The following is a 14,157-nucleotide window of genomic DNA, read 5'->3' as shown; positions in this document are numbered from 1 at the left end:
GTATCTTTTGAGCGTAACTTGCGCCAACTTAACGCAAGTTTTCAAAAAAGAAATGATTATAAATCAAATGCAAATTTCTGTCTTACCAGTGCTCAAACCGTCAAAAAGCGACAGCACGCGCACGGCCCTATTTTCCTTCTTATAACTTTCAACATCTACATCAGACGTCAGATTAGGAGTTGTGCGGAACATTTTTGCAAATTTCTCTTTCCAATTTAACCGCCTACGAAATATCATATCCTCGGGCTGTTTGGTTTCGTCTCTGCAGAGAAAACATTCCCATGGATCTTCATTCAGCATTTCGTCGTATGATTTTGGACATATCAACATTTTCAGACATGCTGTACAGTAGACACTGAAATGGATAACGCGTTAAATAAATATACTCCAACGCGACAGAGATCTATTTCAAGCGCGAGTGAACTAACCGTGGACATTCTTCTGAATCACAAATAAGAACCGTACCGGTACTGGCGCAAACTGTGCAATAAAACTGAAATCAAACGTGAAACAAAGCAACAATTAATATTTCAATCTTTAAATATCGCCGGAGCTGCCGAATACTTACGCACTTGCCATCGTTCCCGTGTACGAACATACACGGTTTAAATTCGTTCTGAAAAAAGAAAAAACAGATGATATAACGCTTCTCGTTGTGCTTAGAAAATAGGTTTGATCGCGTAATCATCATCTTTCTACGATTACTTTGTTAAAAATTTATGAAAGAACGTGTCTTTTATCACATACCGAGCATTCTTTACATAAGGATCCTGTAAAGAACGGATGTTCCTCCTTTTTACCTTTAGGAATCGTCAAACATTTTAAACATAATTTTTCTATGTCGCATTCTCCTGACATTGCGCGGCGAAAATCATCTGCAGTTGATGAAAAAAATCATATATAAAAAAATTAAAGAGCTTCAATTTATTATTTATACGCACAATTTGTACAATCTAACTTACCGCTCGCTTTTATATCACGCTTTCGTTCAGCATCTACATCTGACTTGAACTTAAATTCGTTAATTTTTTTTATCATCATGTCGGAATACTTATCATATACCTTGTTAGAGTCTGAAACTTGCAATTGGTTATTTGGTATGTGAATATTATTTGAAAAATATTCAAAGACATTATCTAAAGTCCAGTTATCCGTGTTGCATCCTAAACGTGAGCAATAATCCTAAAAAGTCAGATTCGTGAAGTCGTGAAGGTTTTTGGAAATTTTTGCAAGAAAATATTCATCATATGTATAACACAACATGTTGTACATTCAAATAAATTTATAATATTATTAATATACTATTAATAATTATATAAAAATATAATATTATTGTATAAAAATATTATATAAATATATTATTGATTAGATAAATAATTCCTTAAATATTTTACCTTAGAAGCTTGAAGTACGCCTTCAAGATACGGCTGTCTTTTGCTCGTATTTTGAATGTACTCGCGCATTTTTTCTATTCCTTTGTGAAATTTCAAAAATGCGATATGACGTACCTAGTAAATATAAAAATACATAATGATAATTTTGCTATATAAAACAGAATATAAAACGGAAAAAGAAACATATGCAAATGTTTTCTTTTTAATTCGAGTGTCGATATTAAATATAATCACCTCTGAAACTTGATAATCTCCATACCACATAATCCATTGACATCCAAAACTCGGTTCTTTCAAGCAACAGTCGCGATAATCAATAATCATCGCTGAAAAAAATGTAAAAAATTCTTTATACTTATGAGGACGGATTAAGCAAAGGTTAGTTAAAAAAAAAAGGCAAAAGAACAAATGCGCTTATACCGGGCCACCAACAGTGTCCAGGGATTTTTGCCCAAGCTATTACACCAGGCTGTTGGTCTTGCAGACCTAAACGCTCATCGTCGATCTGTTCCCAACTTATAGTTGTATCTTTATTTTTTTCCACATTCTGCTTTTTCGTCGGTGGTACTTCCGGTGAACCTGTAGAGGGTATTAATTTAACATTTCAAGCAGTACGCGAATATTACAGACATAAAAAAGACATAGGTACTTCTCTGACTCAATATATATTTTTTAGTAGCTTTTTCGTTCCTTTCCCTATATTCATCCAACTTTGCTTGTATGTCTTCCGGATATGGATAAAATGATAGGTCGTCCACTGCCATACCAAATAATTTTTGCATTTATTTGCAACGGTTACGAAAGATAATTCGTAGGTTTTTATGACTTACATGTCTCCATATCTATGTTCCGTTGTATCCAAAAATAATAAGGCTTTGTCAGATTGCCGCTGTAACGTTGGTGAAGCATCTAAAATAATCGTAACGGCACATCGCATTTTTGGAAGTAATTCCTTATGTAATTCTTATTGTCTTTTATTTTATTCTCGTAGAGATATCAAACAACCTTTATAGTCGTGTCAATGGCGTGCACACGAACATTTTTACGCGACGGTTTGTCTATCTGTGATTGTGACAATCGCGCCTCCAAACATCTCGAGAACGGTTGTATCTGTGTTTCTTCTCTGAGCTGAAATCACGTCAATTACGTCTCATTGTTTTTTTGATGAAAAAGCTTTCTATCGCTCGGAGCACCCTACTAACTTACCGACGATATTTGCGATTCTCCGATCCAGAAGACCCACAACTTGCCGGGCACAGGAGCCATTCCTACATGTTTGGCGTCAACAATCAGTGCTGCAATATCACGTTTTCAATTTAAAAAAAAAACACACTTAGATGAGTTATTTAATATCTAAGAGGTAAATTGCGCGTACAACAAAAACGATATATCTAATTAACCAGAAACATCAATCACAACGTTAATTCCCAACTTCACGCAGTAAAATCCGTAATATATATCTTTAATATATTTACCTGGCCACCATCCTGAAAAGAATCCCCACACTAGCTTCCCGACATGATTTACTTTACTTTGGTTTTTGGTCTTTACCAGAGCCCTGGTCACTCTGCGCGGACCACTTTCCTTTTTATCACTATCATCCAAATTGTTACCCTTGTCACGCGGGATTTGTCGCATTACATTTATTTTGCTACTAAGTTTTGGGTGTTTGGGACCTCTACCTTGGACCTATTAACATTACATTCAAACATATATCGTGTATTATTGCGTTTACATATATTAATTATGGATTTTATGCTTTTGTATAATTTATGGATGCTTTTGTATAATTTTTTTTAACACACATTGATTGTATTTACTTTTTCTAAATTAGATAGACGGCGACTCACAGAATTAATCGAGTCTTTCGAAAATTTCCAAAGATTACTTCGGCAAATAAATTATTTCAAAACTATATTGTTATACATAAAAGTCCTTATTTTATATGCTCACTCTCTCTCTCTAACCTTCTTATATTTGACATGTCAATCTCACAAGCAACTCTGTTAATGAATATGTAAGTAAAAATCCGCTCACCTTGACATTATCGTCTTCATCCTTAATGCTGTAGTCCATCGATGCCGATCTCCTAATTGTTCTATTTTTATTTCTATACGTGATTATATCGTCAGATTGATTTGGGAATTCTATATCCTCGTCCGAATCGTGAAGAGAACTGTTTTTGGCCGCTGTGAAAGTATCTGACATTTCGTGATACTTGTAACACGCGTTGTTCAACGTCTCGTGCTCGTCATCACATTTTTCGTCTTTTGTCGAATCGTCGCTAACGATCTTCCGAGCCAATAGCAGCGCGCCATCAACTTCGTTACCGCATTCTTCAATTGAGGATTCTAAGGTCGATCGGCGCCAGGACGAGTGGATCTCGTCGTCGTTGTCGCTGCTGTCCTCCACTGCCGATTTCCAGCTCTCCTCCATGTTTATTTTCAAGGACGGGGTCGATCGCGGAGTATCGAAATCGATGCAATCGTGGAAAACACTCCGGTAAGCCGTCTCCGTGCTCTCGTCGAATTTGCAATCGATCGAATATCTGTATCTCTTTCTTCTACGACGTCTGCCAACGGTACTAACGAACTCTTCGGCATTTGTCGAATCGAATGAACGTTCCAAGGCCTGGGATGATAAATCCCGATCGTTAGACTCGTCATTGTCCACCCAATCGTATTCCTGACTGAGATCCTTGTAACTCGAATCCTTGTAACTCCAATCCAGGAGTATGTCCTCCTCGATTTCGGAAATCGTTTTTCCAATACTTTCAACATTCTTCTCAATTTTCATGTTTATTTCTTCTTTAATATCCCGCATAAGTGCATCGGCTGTGTCTTTCTGCGATTTCCTTTCGCACGAGGCGGCATTTGTAAAATTGTGAGAACGCCGCCGTGCTTTACGTTTCTGTACCGTAATTTCCTCCGCGACATCACGCATGCCAGCATTGCCAGCTGCAACAGCATCTCTCGAATCCGATTTGCTTTTCGGAGAATTTTCCTCCAAATCTTGAGAACGTCGCCGACGGTCGTAGTGATTATATGCCGTGGAGTTATTATGAGTCTTTTCCCTCTGTTCAACCGACCTGTTTCTTCGTCTTTTCGGCATCTCGATGCAATTCTCGCTGTTTTTTGACTCGAGTTTCTTCTTTCTCGATGACGCTTTTCGGGTTCTATGCGGAGAGTTTTGATTTTCGAGGATCTTGCGCGACGCCCGTCGTTCCGCAAATTTCGCAAACTTGGCGGTTTGCGCGTCATCCCTGGCAGTATCATCCTCCGAGGTGTCGAGATCATTGTTCTCGCTGTTGTCATCGATCCGCAGGACGTTCGCGAAGTAATCAGGATATTCCGGCGACTCCGTCCCATTTTGCGGCTCTTCTTCCTTCGTGTGACTCGTCGAGTAGAATTCGGAGCCGGAATAATCAACCGGAGCAATCTCCTCCGAACTCCTTTCCGATGTCGTCTGACTAATTACTTCTTCCTCTTCGTCGTCGTTCTCGCTCGATCTGTAACTTTCGGACAAACGCCCGTCCTCTTCGGCGACGAAAACGCGAGATCGCGTTGACGAAAGGTTCTTCCTCACTGATAATCTCGCCGATCGATCATGTGATACGCCGAGATTTTCTCGCTTGGATCCTCGCAGCGACGACGAGGTGTCTGTCATAGTCGAGAGACTAGTCGTCCTTGCGCTGCCGATTCTTGGACACGCGTCCTTTGGTTTCCTTTGCCGTTTCACCGACCATCTCGTTTTCTTCCTTCGCTTTCGGACGGGCTTTGTACAAGCGATCTGCTTAATTTGCGCCGGATCGATGAACGGCCACGAATTACCGAAGATACTCGCGGACTTGGACGCATCACCCTTGCAATCGTTCGCTTCGAGATCAGGAGATTTCGTCGCGTCCTCGTTGGTGGACAGAGAGTTCAACTCCGAGTAACTCGCGATGACGACCTCCTTGAGGGAAGATTCGCCGAGCAAGCCCAGGTCTAAGGCGCAGGATAAGGCCCAAACGCTCGCTATCCTGAATAATTTCGATGATCTCCTGAGTTGGCTTGGTTTTTGGCTCGATTCCTGAAATTTGTGATTAGGGATTGTATAAGAATCTACGACGCGCAACCCCGACACTTATTTTTGTGTCCACAACAAATTATGGATTTAATAAGATATTCAAAACATTAAAATATTAATTAAGAATTAATATTAAGAATCTCTTATAATTTTTTCTCTTGCTATTAGAAGAATAGATTATCTATTAATAAATAAATAAATAAATCATAATTTTCCGAAGAAATGTTAGAAATTGTATTAAAATTCTCAAAATATTTTTAACAAATTAATGTAATATAATATAATAATATTTTATTACATTACATTATTAATATAAGTTTTTATCACTTCCAAGAAATATACGTATATATATTATTCTCCGATATTCGTAATTTTACATGACAACTATGGATCATCTTTAAAATTACTTATCTCGAAGGTAAATCTTATCTCTTAAAATTAAAAGTCGTGTCGCTCATGGTACAATTAAGAATGATCGAATGATCGCCGCGGGAGAATATGCGGCACGTGAAATTGCATCGGCGACGCAACACCGGAAGTGAGAGACGCACGGACGGGAGAGTCTCTCCATAATCCGGGATGTGTTTGCTTATTTCGTAATTACGAGAGAGTAAAGTGTGTAAAGAAAATGTATTGGATCGCGTCGCATCCGTGAGCAGATTTCCCACGGGTAAACGTAACTCGCAACATTGACAGAGCCCTGGTGTCCCGAGGTAGGGGGAAGGGGCACCACGAAAGTTTCGCAGCTCTCGCTGCGGTGTCCCATGTGTGCATACGTGTGTCTGTGTGTATTTGACTATGTGTATGTGTGTGTGTGCGTGCGTATCCGTGTATGTGCAAAAATCTCGTCTTTCAAAGAGAAACAAATTGAGGTCGCGGGCGCTTGATTAAAATTAAACCTAAATTAATCCCTCCTTCAACCTTCTTCTCGGTGGCGCGTCGCCGTTCGCGGTAAACAAGCGGTTTTCATATTACCGCGCAGTGTCGAAGAGGGTAGGTCTCTCTCTCTCTCTCTCTCTCTCTCTCTCTCTCTCTCTCTCTCTCTCTCTCTCTCTCTCTCTCTCGAAACGAGAAGCAGTACTCTCTCGCGGCGAGACGAGCACGCTCTTGATCGCGGCGTAATATTCGCGCACGGCGCAAACATTGCATTTATATCCCCCTTTGCCCTCGGTAGCTGCACGCACTTTCGTACTTGGCATACGTATCCGGAGCGCGAGCATCTTTCTCTCTTTCTCTTTCTCTCGTAATACTTCCCGGAAGTCTACGAAGACCTGAATTAAGTATGAAGTCATAAGAAATGTAGATGCGCTACAAAATAAATGTCCGCTGCGAAGTCGGCGCGCGCGACTCTCCTTATTCGCCGACAATGCATTTTAGCGCATTAATCGCGACGGTGCAGCGACGCGAATAATAACGCGAAAACGCGCGGACATTAATAATTCCGCAGGCTACGTTTCAACACGCGATTTAATATTTTATCCTTAGGTAGAGAAGATTAATTAAGCACTTAACTTTATATATATATATATTTCGAATATTGCAAAATTTGAAATAAGGTAATTGCGTGATGCGTATCCTGACATATAATATACATATATATCTCGAGTTCAGAGATCTCGAGTCTCGAAAGAATAAATAATTTTACCGGTAAATATTTTTACAGCTACATCTGACTCGGATTTCTTTTAGTTTTTACTAAAGAAGAATCGACTCTATATTTTTTCACAGAATCTGTAAATATTTGATACGTTAAATGTAAGATTGCGTATACGATACACGTGTAATTTCACATCTATATATAATCGAAGTCAAGATAAAAAATATTGCTGGAGACAAGAGAAGAAATCAAGCAATTTGCATAGGGCATAAATATTTCAATATCAGCGGGGGCGTTGTAGCGCTCCCCCATGAAAACCGCCTCTTTTACTCCACCCTACCTATTCTACCGTAATTGCGGCGTGTCCGCGCCGCAATGTCTTATTTCAAATAAGCAATCGATAAAATAAATTATAAGCGAGCTTGGGAAATATGTTGCTGGCGTGCAGGCGCTGCTGAATCACACGATAATTGCTACATTATTGTTACCGCATAATTTGGAGCCGGATAGAGCTCCAGCCCAGCGTCGCGGCGCGACCGCCAGCGACGCTATTTTCGACGGCGCGGAAACAAAGATAATTTGGACAACGCGCGAGTGTTGCGTACTGCGACCTGCGACCCGCATTCGAATCGCCCTTTAAATAGCGATTTGTCCCCGGCTCGGGGTGTCGCGCAAAAGAAAGAGAAACGCGAGAGGACACGTGCCGCACGTGACGCCTCTAAAACGTGCGTCTAGAGGCCGGTTTTCGCGTCACGACGCACAATCGACCTGTTGAATGGAAAGCTTATCATTAGCAGTTTTACGCGAACGTAAACCTTGACGGTAGTTCGTCGTTCCGATTACACGATTATTTAACAACAGTTGTATTATATAATCTCGTAATGTTGCATTTCGCAGTGCGTTCCGCGTCAAACAACGTGGTTTATAGTCTTCGAGCGAATTTGATGGGTCTTAAGACGCAGGTTCCACACATCCGTGTATTTTTATTCGTATATTTCGTGGCCCGACATTTATAATCATCGAATTCGTGAATTGCTGGACTAAAATAATTGCTTTCAATAATTGCTCATGATATATTGCTTCGCTAAATCGATTAAGAATTCGTTTCTTCGCTCCTCTCAATCGTAATGTTTTAACTACTATTTAGCGTATTTAGAGAACAGAACGCGCCGTGTAAATTCAAGATATTATTTCCTTTTGCTAAACCTTTCATTGTCTGGTGATTAAGCATTTACAGATGTAAGCGTCAGTTGCCGGCGCACGCCACTCCCGTTACGTTCGCCGACACGCGGACGTTTCTGACTGCTCTTCCATTAATTGTCGAATTACGTTCCTGATTGCGGTACTAGAAGCGAAGAAAATTCAAGGAGCGCCAAATTGCGCAACCTTAATCGGCCTCTGGACTCGCGAACGCGGAAACAACCGCGGGGGGAGCGATAAATGAATCGAGGTCGGCGGCGACGGCGCGGTCGAGATCCGAATCGCCCTTTAAATAGCCACGCGCGGAGGGTTGGCGAGGGCGTGAAAAAAAAAGGAAGGAAAAGACAAGAAGAGGGATGGAAAAGAGAGAAAAAGAGAGCGCGGGAGGGCGATGCACATACACGCGCGCGTACACACGGTTCACGTGGCGCCTCCAAAGGCATTTCTCGAGGTCGCTCCGCTCCGCCGGGGTCGACCTGATGAATGGAAACGTCGGTATTATTGTGTTTACACGCGGGACACACGGGTGCCTCTCTCGCCACACTTGGCGTGGAAACATTCCATTCATAAAGCGTTCCGCGCGTTCCTCTCACCGCCGCGCCGTGCACACCCCGCCGTATGCGGCCCGCACACGTATGCACATGCACACACGCAGACACGCAGACACGGGGGTAGGGTACGCGACCCTCTGCCTACCGCGCGCGCGGGGGTTGACACCAGTGACGTATTCAGAATTTCGTTGCCGCGCCGCGCCGAAGGGTGGCCCCGGCCCCGGCCCGCCCCGAGATAAAGCCGCGCGGAGATTTCCTCGGCGCGTGATAATATACCCGGCACCCTCCCTTTACTTTCGGGGCCGAAAATAATTCCTCGCTCCATTACGCGGGGAAAACGGTGAGATTCTCGACGTGCCGCCGCTCGCGTATACGCGCGCCTATATAACGACGAGGAGACTTGATTATTATTGAAGATCTGCGAATTTTTGCTTATCGTCGCGAACTCCCGTTCCTCCTCTGATCCGTGTCTACCTTTTGACTACTTGATCCACTTATATTAATTTCTCACGCCGAGTAACTCATACGCCCAGGCCGAAAATAAACGAAAAGCTATGTAGGTGCAAAGAGTATTTATCATCACGTTTTCTCTCCTTCAGTATACCTAATACATTTAAACATATAACATCTGCATAAATGTTATACTTATCATCATCCCTTCTGTCTTTGTGATATATGACAGATGTAAAACATGAACATTATTATTCTTGATGTTATTCCATTTTCACTTCTCACTCCATGCTTATAATCTCTTCCTACAGTCGTAATGCATTTTTAACTATGCAGAATTATTTTTTAAATTATTTCCCAACGAGAGCGCAAGAGAATACGCGAGATAGGAGGGCGTGAAATTTTCGCGGGGGCAGGGGGGGTGAGAAAGGCCGGCGCGCAACCACTCTTCCACGTTACTCGTAACACATCGCGGTAATTTATAACGACAGGTGTTCCCGGTCTGGTCCCCCTCCCGTCCCCTCGTCTACCTCTACCGAGAAAAGGCGTCAACCGTAACGCCGCCAGCCCTCGGCTGGCGATGGCAGCAAAGGAATGCTCTTTTTCGTCGCGTGCCCCTCAAAGTCTTTAAACTGAATGATCACGCGTGCGATCCTGTCGGCCTTTCGCTACCTTTTCATACTCGTGTCCGGCGCCGTGCGTCAAAATTGTGGAATGCAAGTCGCATTCCGCTCGATCCTCGATCGCGTGCGTCTGAACTAGTGCTGCTCTGCATTCTGTGAATTTTCATATAGATTTTGAACGTACGCGATTTGAGTACGCGCGTAATGCTCGAAATATATTCGCCGAATATACCGTAAAATTCCAACATTCATTAAATATAATCTAAATTAGATATATTTGGCATATTTTAAATTTAATTTGAATTTTGTGATCGATATATGCTAAAAATAACAAGGATTCTTTCAATGCTTTAGGACATCAATGGAACGTAACTCGAGTATTTGAATTCGAGACCCAAGTGTTTGAAACATTCATTGACCAGAATGATCTAACCGAAAATACGGGGCGAAAGACTAGTATTTATATTTAATATATTTCTCAAATATTAATTCGGATATTTGGAGAGAAGCCGACGTTTCGATTATTCGTCCAATCTAAATGTAATCTGGATTTGTCGGGGGCTCATCGGATGAAGAATCACGACGCGGCGGTCTGAGAGAAATAGTTTATAAAATCCCGTAAGTCCTTCATTCGAAAGCCAATTAAAGCGTGTGCGACGAAAGCACGCCGTAATGTGACGTACGTAAGCTCAAGATGACTCGCGGCGCAAAGCTGAATCTCTCGTTGCGCCGCGATTTCCTCCCGTGTTTACGTCGTGCCAGCTGATATGAATGGAACTAGTAAGCGGCCGGGATACGGCGCACGTATTTGTGCATTCGGTCATGACGACTTTCCGTATAAATTGAAACTTCTCGAGGGTGTCTCGCCGCCGACCGTGGGGGAGGGAGAACGTCGAGAGGGGGGAAAACGAGAGACGGAGATCGCGAGCGGGGCGGAGAGGACGAAGAGAAGAACGAGAGGCTGGGAGAGATAGAGAGCGAGAGGGTGAGGCAGATCAGAGGAGGGTGGTAAGCCGCGAAGCTGGGTCAGTTCCGTTTAGTAGGAGCCAAGCTCCAATTCCGCTTGGATCTGTCACCGTCGCCCTTCGCGTCTCTCTCCGTAATTACTCGAACAGATGCCCCGACGAAAAAGGAAGAAAAAAAATGAAATGCCGGAAAATCGGGAACCCTGAGCGTCGCGATCATGCGAAGGGAAGGGGCAGTCGGATATGCATTTCGAATGAATTCGATACGGCGAATCCCCTACGGTTTCTTTCTAAAGCGAGACGGATGCCTTGGGAGCACCTAAAATCGAGCATCGCATGAGTATCACGAAATGACGTTGTATCATCATAAGTTTAATTATTTCGTGACACTTCTTCATTACGAGAGCTCTGATGAAAGTATATACTCGCGACAAAACGCATTTGTTTCAATTAATAATGCATTTCGGCGGCAGGCTACATACGAATATTTTTTCCAGCCACCAGAATGTCAAATATATCATCCGGATACTCTTGGCACAATTAAGAGAACGTAATACCAAAATTATTCCGCGCATGCTAAAAATCCCGCGCGTTAATTTTATCCGGCTATAAAAATAGGTGAGGAAAAATTGCGGATCTCCAGCACCGGCCGGACCGACTGGGATATTTCTATTATCTTAAACTCCTCGAACTGTTTGGACTGTTTGCTGCATGCCCGCAAAAATTATACTCGAACGCTAGCTCAGGCGTGATCGCGTGATCTACGACCCTTTCCCAGATGTGATCTAGACGAAAGAATAAATCGTAGACAACTCCGCGCGCGCTTTTTCTCCTTGCAATCGAGAAAAATTCTACGAGAAAAATGCGGTTGTAGAGGAGAGGAGGGGCCAAGAACATGGCGTGGGTGACTGGCAGGCGGTGCACACGAGAGCAATCTGCACTACCACAATCACGGAGGGGGACCCCAACCGCGTCGTCCCGGTTCTCGTTTCCACCGAGCGAAAACGCACGTACGCGGTTCGCGCTCTTGGTCAGTGGTGCGCTTGGTAAAGACGGCTTGTATACCCGCCTTCTTTCTCACCGCGAATTGATGGTTGGTTTTTCTCGTGTCGGGAAAGCGGGATGCTAACACTTTCAAGGATGTAACATCACCAGTCGCAATAATGACAGTTCCAAATAATTCTAGTTCTAATTAAGTCGTTTTATAGAGAATTATTATTGTGATCGAGTTCCCTCGTTTCTCAACAAATTAGATAATAAATATATCTCTCGTTCCAGTATCTTGCAAAATGACAATGCCAACGAATCAAGTTATATTAAAATTTCGAATGTGCCTAAATTATTTTAACAATGTTATTTTAACGAAGCATATCATTTTATAGAAATGTATTTCTACTTCCGACCTAGTAAACTTTTTATTTCGGAGATTTTTCATTTTCTCCTATTTTGTCTGTAACTTTTTATTTATCACGCATACGGGAATACGTCAGAAACGATAAAGATGATAATACACTAGACATGTCTTTTTGAAGTCAACATCACAAACCTCCTGTGTCCCATTTCAACCCCCGTGAATATACAGTGCCCGATATATACAGTGTCCCTGACCAACCAAACTACAGAGAAGATTCGTGTCAAAAAAGTAAACGCATTAATTTTCCAGCAGAAAAAGAAATAGTAATTAATCGTGTACCAATGTACCGTAATCTGAATAAATGCGGTATTATCTTCGCAGCGGTATTATCTTGTGCTCGGAACAAACGATACGCGAATGTCCGATGGTGTTCCTAACCGTGATTAATTCTAATTAAGTTTCAACCTACAAAATTTCGCCAAACGCACTTCTTTTTACTCACTCGTGCAGTCCATCGTTAAAAGGAGCCGCGATTGGTCAGGGACATACCGTATGTACAGAGTGTCCATATATATGTGAATATATACGTATACATATGTATATATACATATGTACATACATGCCATGCACCGTATGCACACAACACACACATACGCGTGCAGTGCGCGCGTCCTATGTACACGTGCGATTTATCCCAGGAGATTCGTACATAGTTTTGCACATATACATAAGCGAGAGGCGTTTGTTGAACCGTGCAAATCTTCTGCTCGGTGCACCAACACGGGCAAGGCGTGTTCGCGCGCGCGCAGCATCCCTCTTTCTATCTCTGTCTCCTCTTCCTATGCATCTCTCCGTTGCATATGGCTCTTCGTCTCCTGCCCATTAGCGAACGCTCCTACGTAACCCGTCGCGAGCTATTCGCGCTAGCTCGGCCGAACCGCCGTGTTTTCCTGTCTTTCTCGCGCACGAACATACGTACAGACAAACATACGTCTCTTTCTCTTCCCCCTTTTCCCTTCTTTATCGTTCTCTCTTCCTTTCTCTCTCTCCTTCTCTCTCCGGCCTAACGACAAAACTTACGCGCATCTTAGGTACGCATGAAGTCGTGTATGTATCCGCGAGTATCCTCCGACTCTCTCTATCTCTCCCGCGATGGTTTTTTTCTTTCTCTTTCTCCCCGCCTCGTCTATTACGCGCACACGAACGCATTTTTCTCCCTCTTCTCTCTCTCTCTCTCGCGCGTTCGCCATCCCTGTTCAACGAAACCAAGCTCATAGCATGATCCGCGTTTCACGTCTCTCTCCTTCTTTCTCCTCTCTCTCTCTCTTTCTCTCTTTCAGCTTTACGTTTCGCTCTTTCTCTGTTCAACTCGGTTGGATACTATCGGATACGCTCGTAGTCTCACGCACACAATCCTGCGCCACCCCTCCTTTCCCCTGGCCTCTCTTTCCGACCCCTTGTCCTTATCTCCGTCCTTGGCCGTCGTGCGTGCACGCATGCCGCCTATCTCCGTCGATCGCCAGTGTATACACGCGAGCTCTCCCTCTCTTCGTCGCGAGCAGTGACGAACACGGACACCGCGTGTGCGCGCGAGAGATGCGGCGAGAAGCAGGGAGGGTGGTGGGTGAGGGGGAGGCACGGAAGAGAGACGGAAAGAGGTAAAGAGAAAGAGAGAGAAAGAGCAGAAGCGAGAACGAAGACGAGAGAGAGAGAAAGAGGGGAAAGATGAGGGTGGAAGAGGAGAGGGCTCCACTCGCCTGGCGCACCATGGGCTTTTCTTGTATTCTATTGATTTTTCCAAAAGTTCGTGGTGGGAGTCTGGCAGTCTGTAGTGCGCGAGCTTGACGGCTCAGTGTGCATCCGCTGGTGAGTGTGTAGGGTGTGTATGTGTGTGTATGCGTGTGTATGTGGGCTTCGACGATATCGCCGTCACCGTCCCACCGACTGGATCCCTC

At 43.4% G+C, this 14,157-nt stretch overlaps 1 protein-coding gene across 3 annotated transcripts in view; it reads right to left on the bottom strand.

The window, feature by feature from the left end:
• The window catches only part of Dnmt3 (DNA methyltransferase 3), a 120,538-nt gene that overhangs the window by 1,674 nt on the left and 104,707 nt on the right, over positions 1-14,157 (bottom strand). For 2 of the 3 annotated variants that reach the window (XM_071787211.1, XM_071787214.1), the window contains 14 exons: positions 3,432-5,465; positions 2,870-3,083; positions 2,601-2,689; positions 2,400-2,522; positions 2,225-2,303; positions 2,044-2,151; positions 1,815-1,973; positions 1,629-1,720; positions 1,395-1,508; positions 963-1,182; positions 748-875; positions 569-616; positions 429-493; positions 87-355 (listed from right to left, as the gene is read on the bottom strand). In XM_071787211.1, the coding sequence (XP_071643312.1) occupies positions 87-355; positions 429-493; positions 569-616; positions 748-875; positions 963-1,182; positions 1,395-1,508; positions 1,629-1,720; positions 1,815-1,973; positions 2,044-2,151; positions 2,225-2,303; positions 2,400-2,522; positions 2,601-2,689; positions 2,870-3,083; positions 3,432-5,465 (3,742 nt within the window). The remainder of the gene's footprint in view (positions 1-86; positions 356-428; positions 494-568; positions 617-747; positions 876-962; positions 1,183-1,394; positions 1,509-1,628; positions 1,721-1,814; positions 1,974-2,043; positions 2,152-2,224; positions 2,304-2,399; positions 2,523-2,600; positions 2,690-2,869; positions 3,084-3,431; positions 5,466-14,157) is intronic. The other variant, XM_071787213.1, reaches the window with a different exon arrangement.

Source organism: Temnothorax longispinosus, chromosome 8, assembly GCF_030848805.1.
Source record: "Temnothorax longispinosus isolate EJ_2023e chromosome 8, Tlon_JGU_v1, whole genome shotgun sequence".
In the NCBI taxonomy this organism is placed as follows: Eukaryota; Metazoa; Arthropoda; class Insecta; order Hymenoptera; family Formicidae; genus Temnothorax; species Temnothorax longispinosus.
Note: the sequence above shows the minus strand (reverse complement) of the source record. Positions and strands in the feature narration are given on the sequence as shown.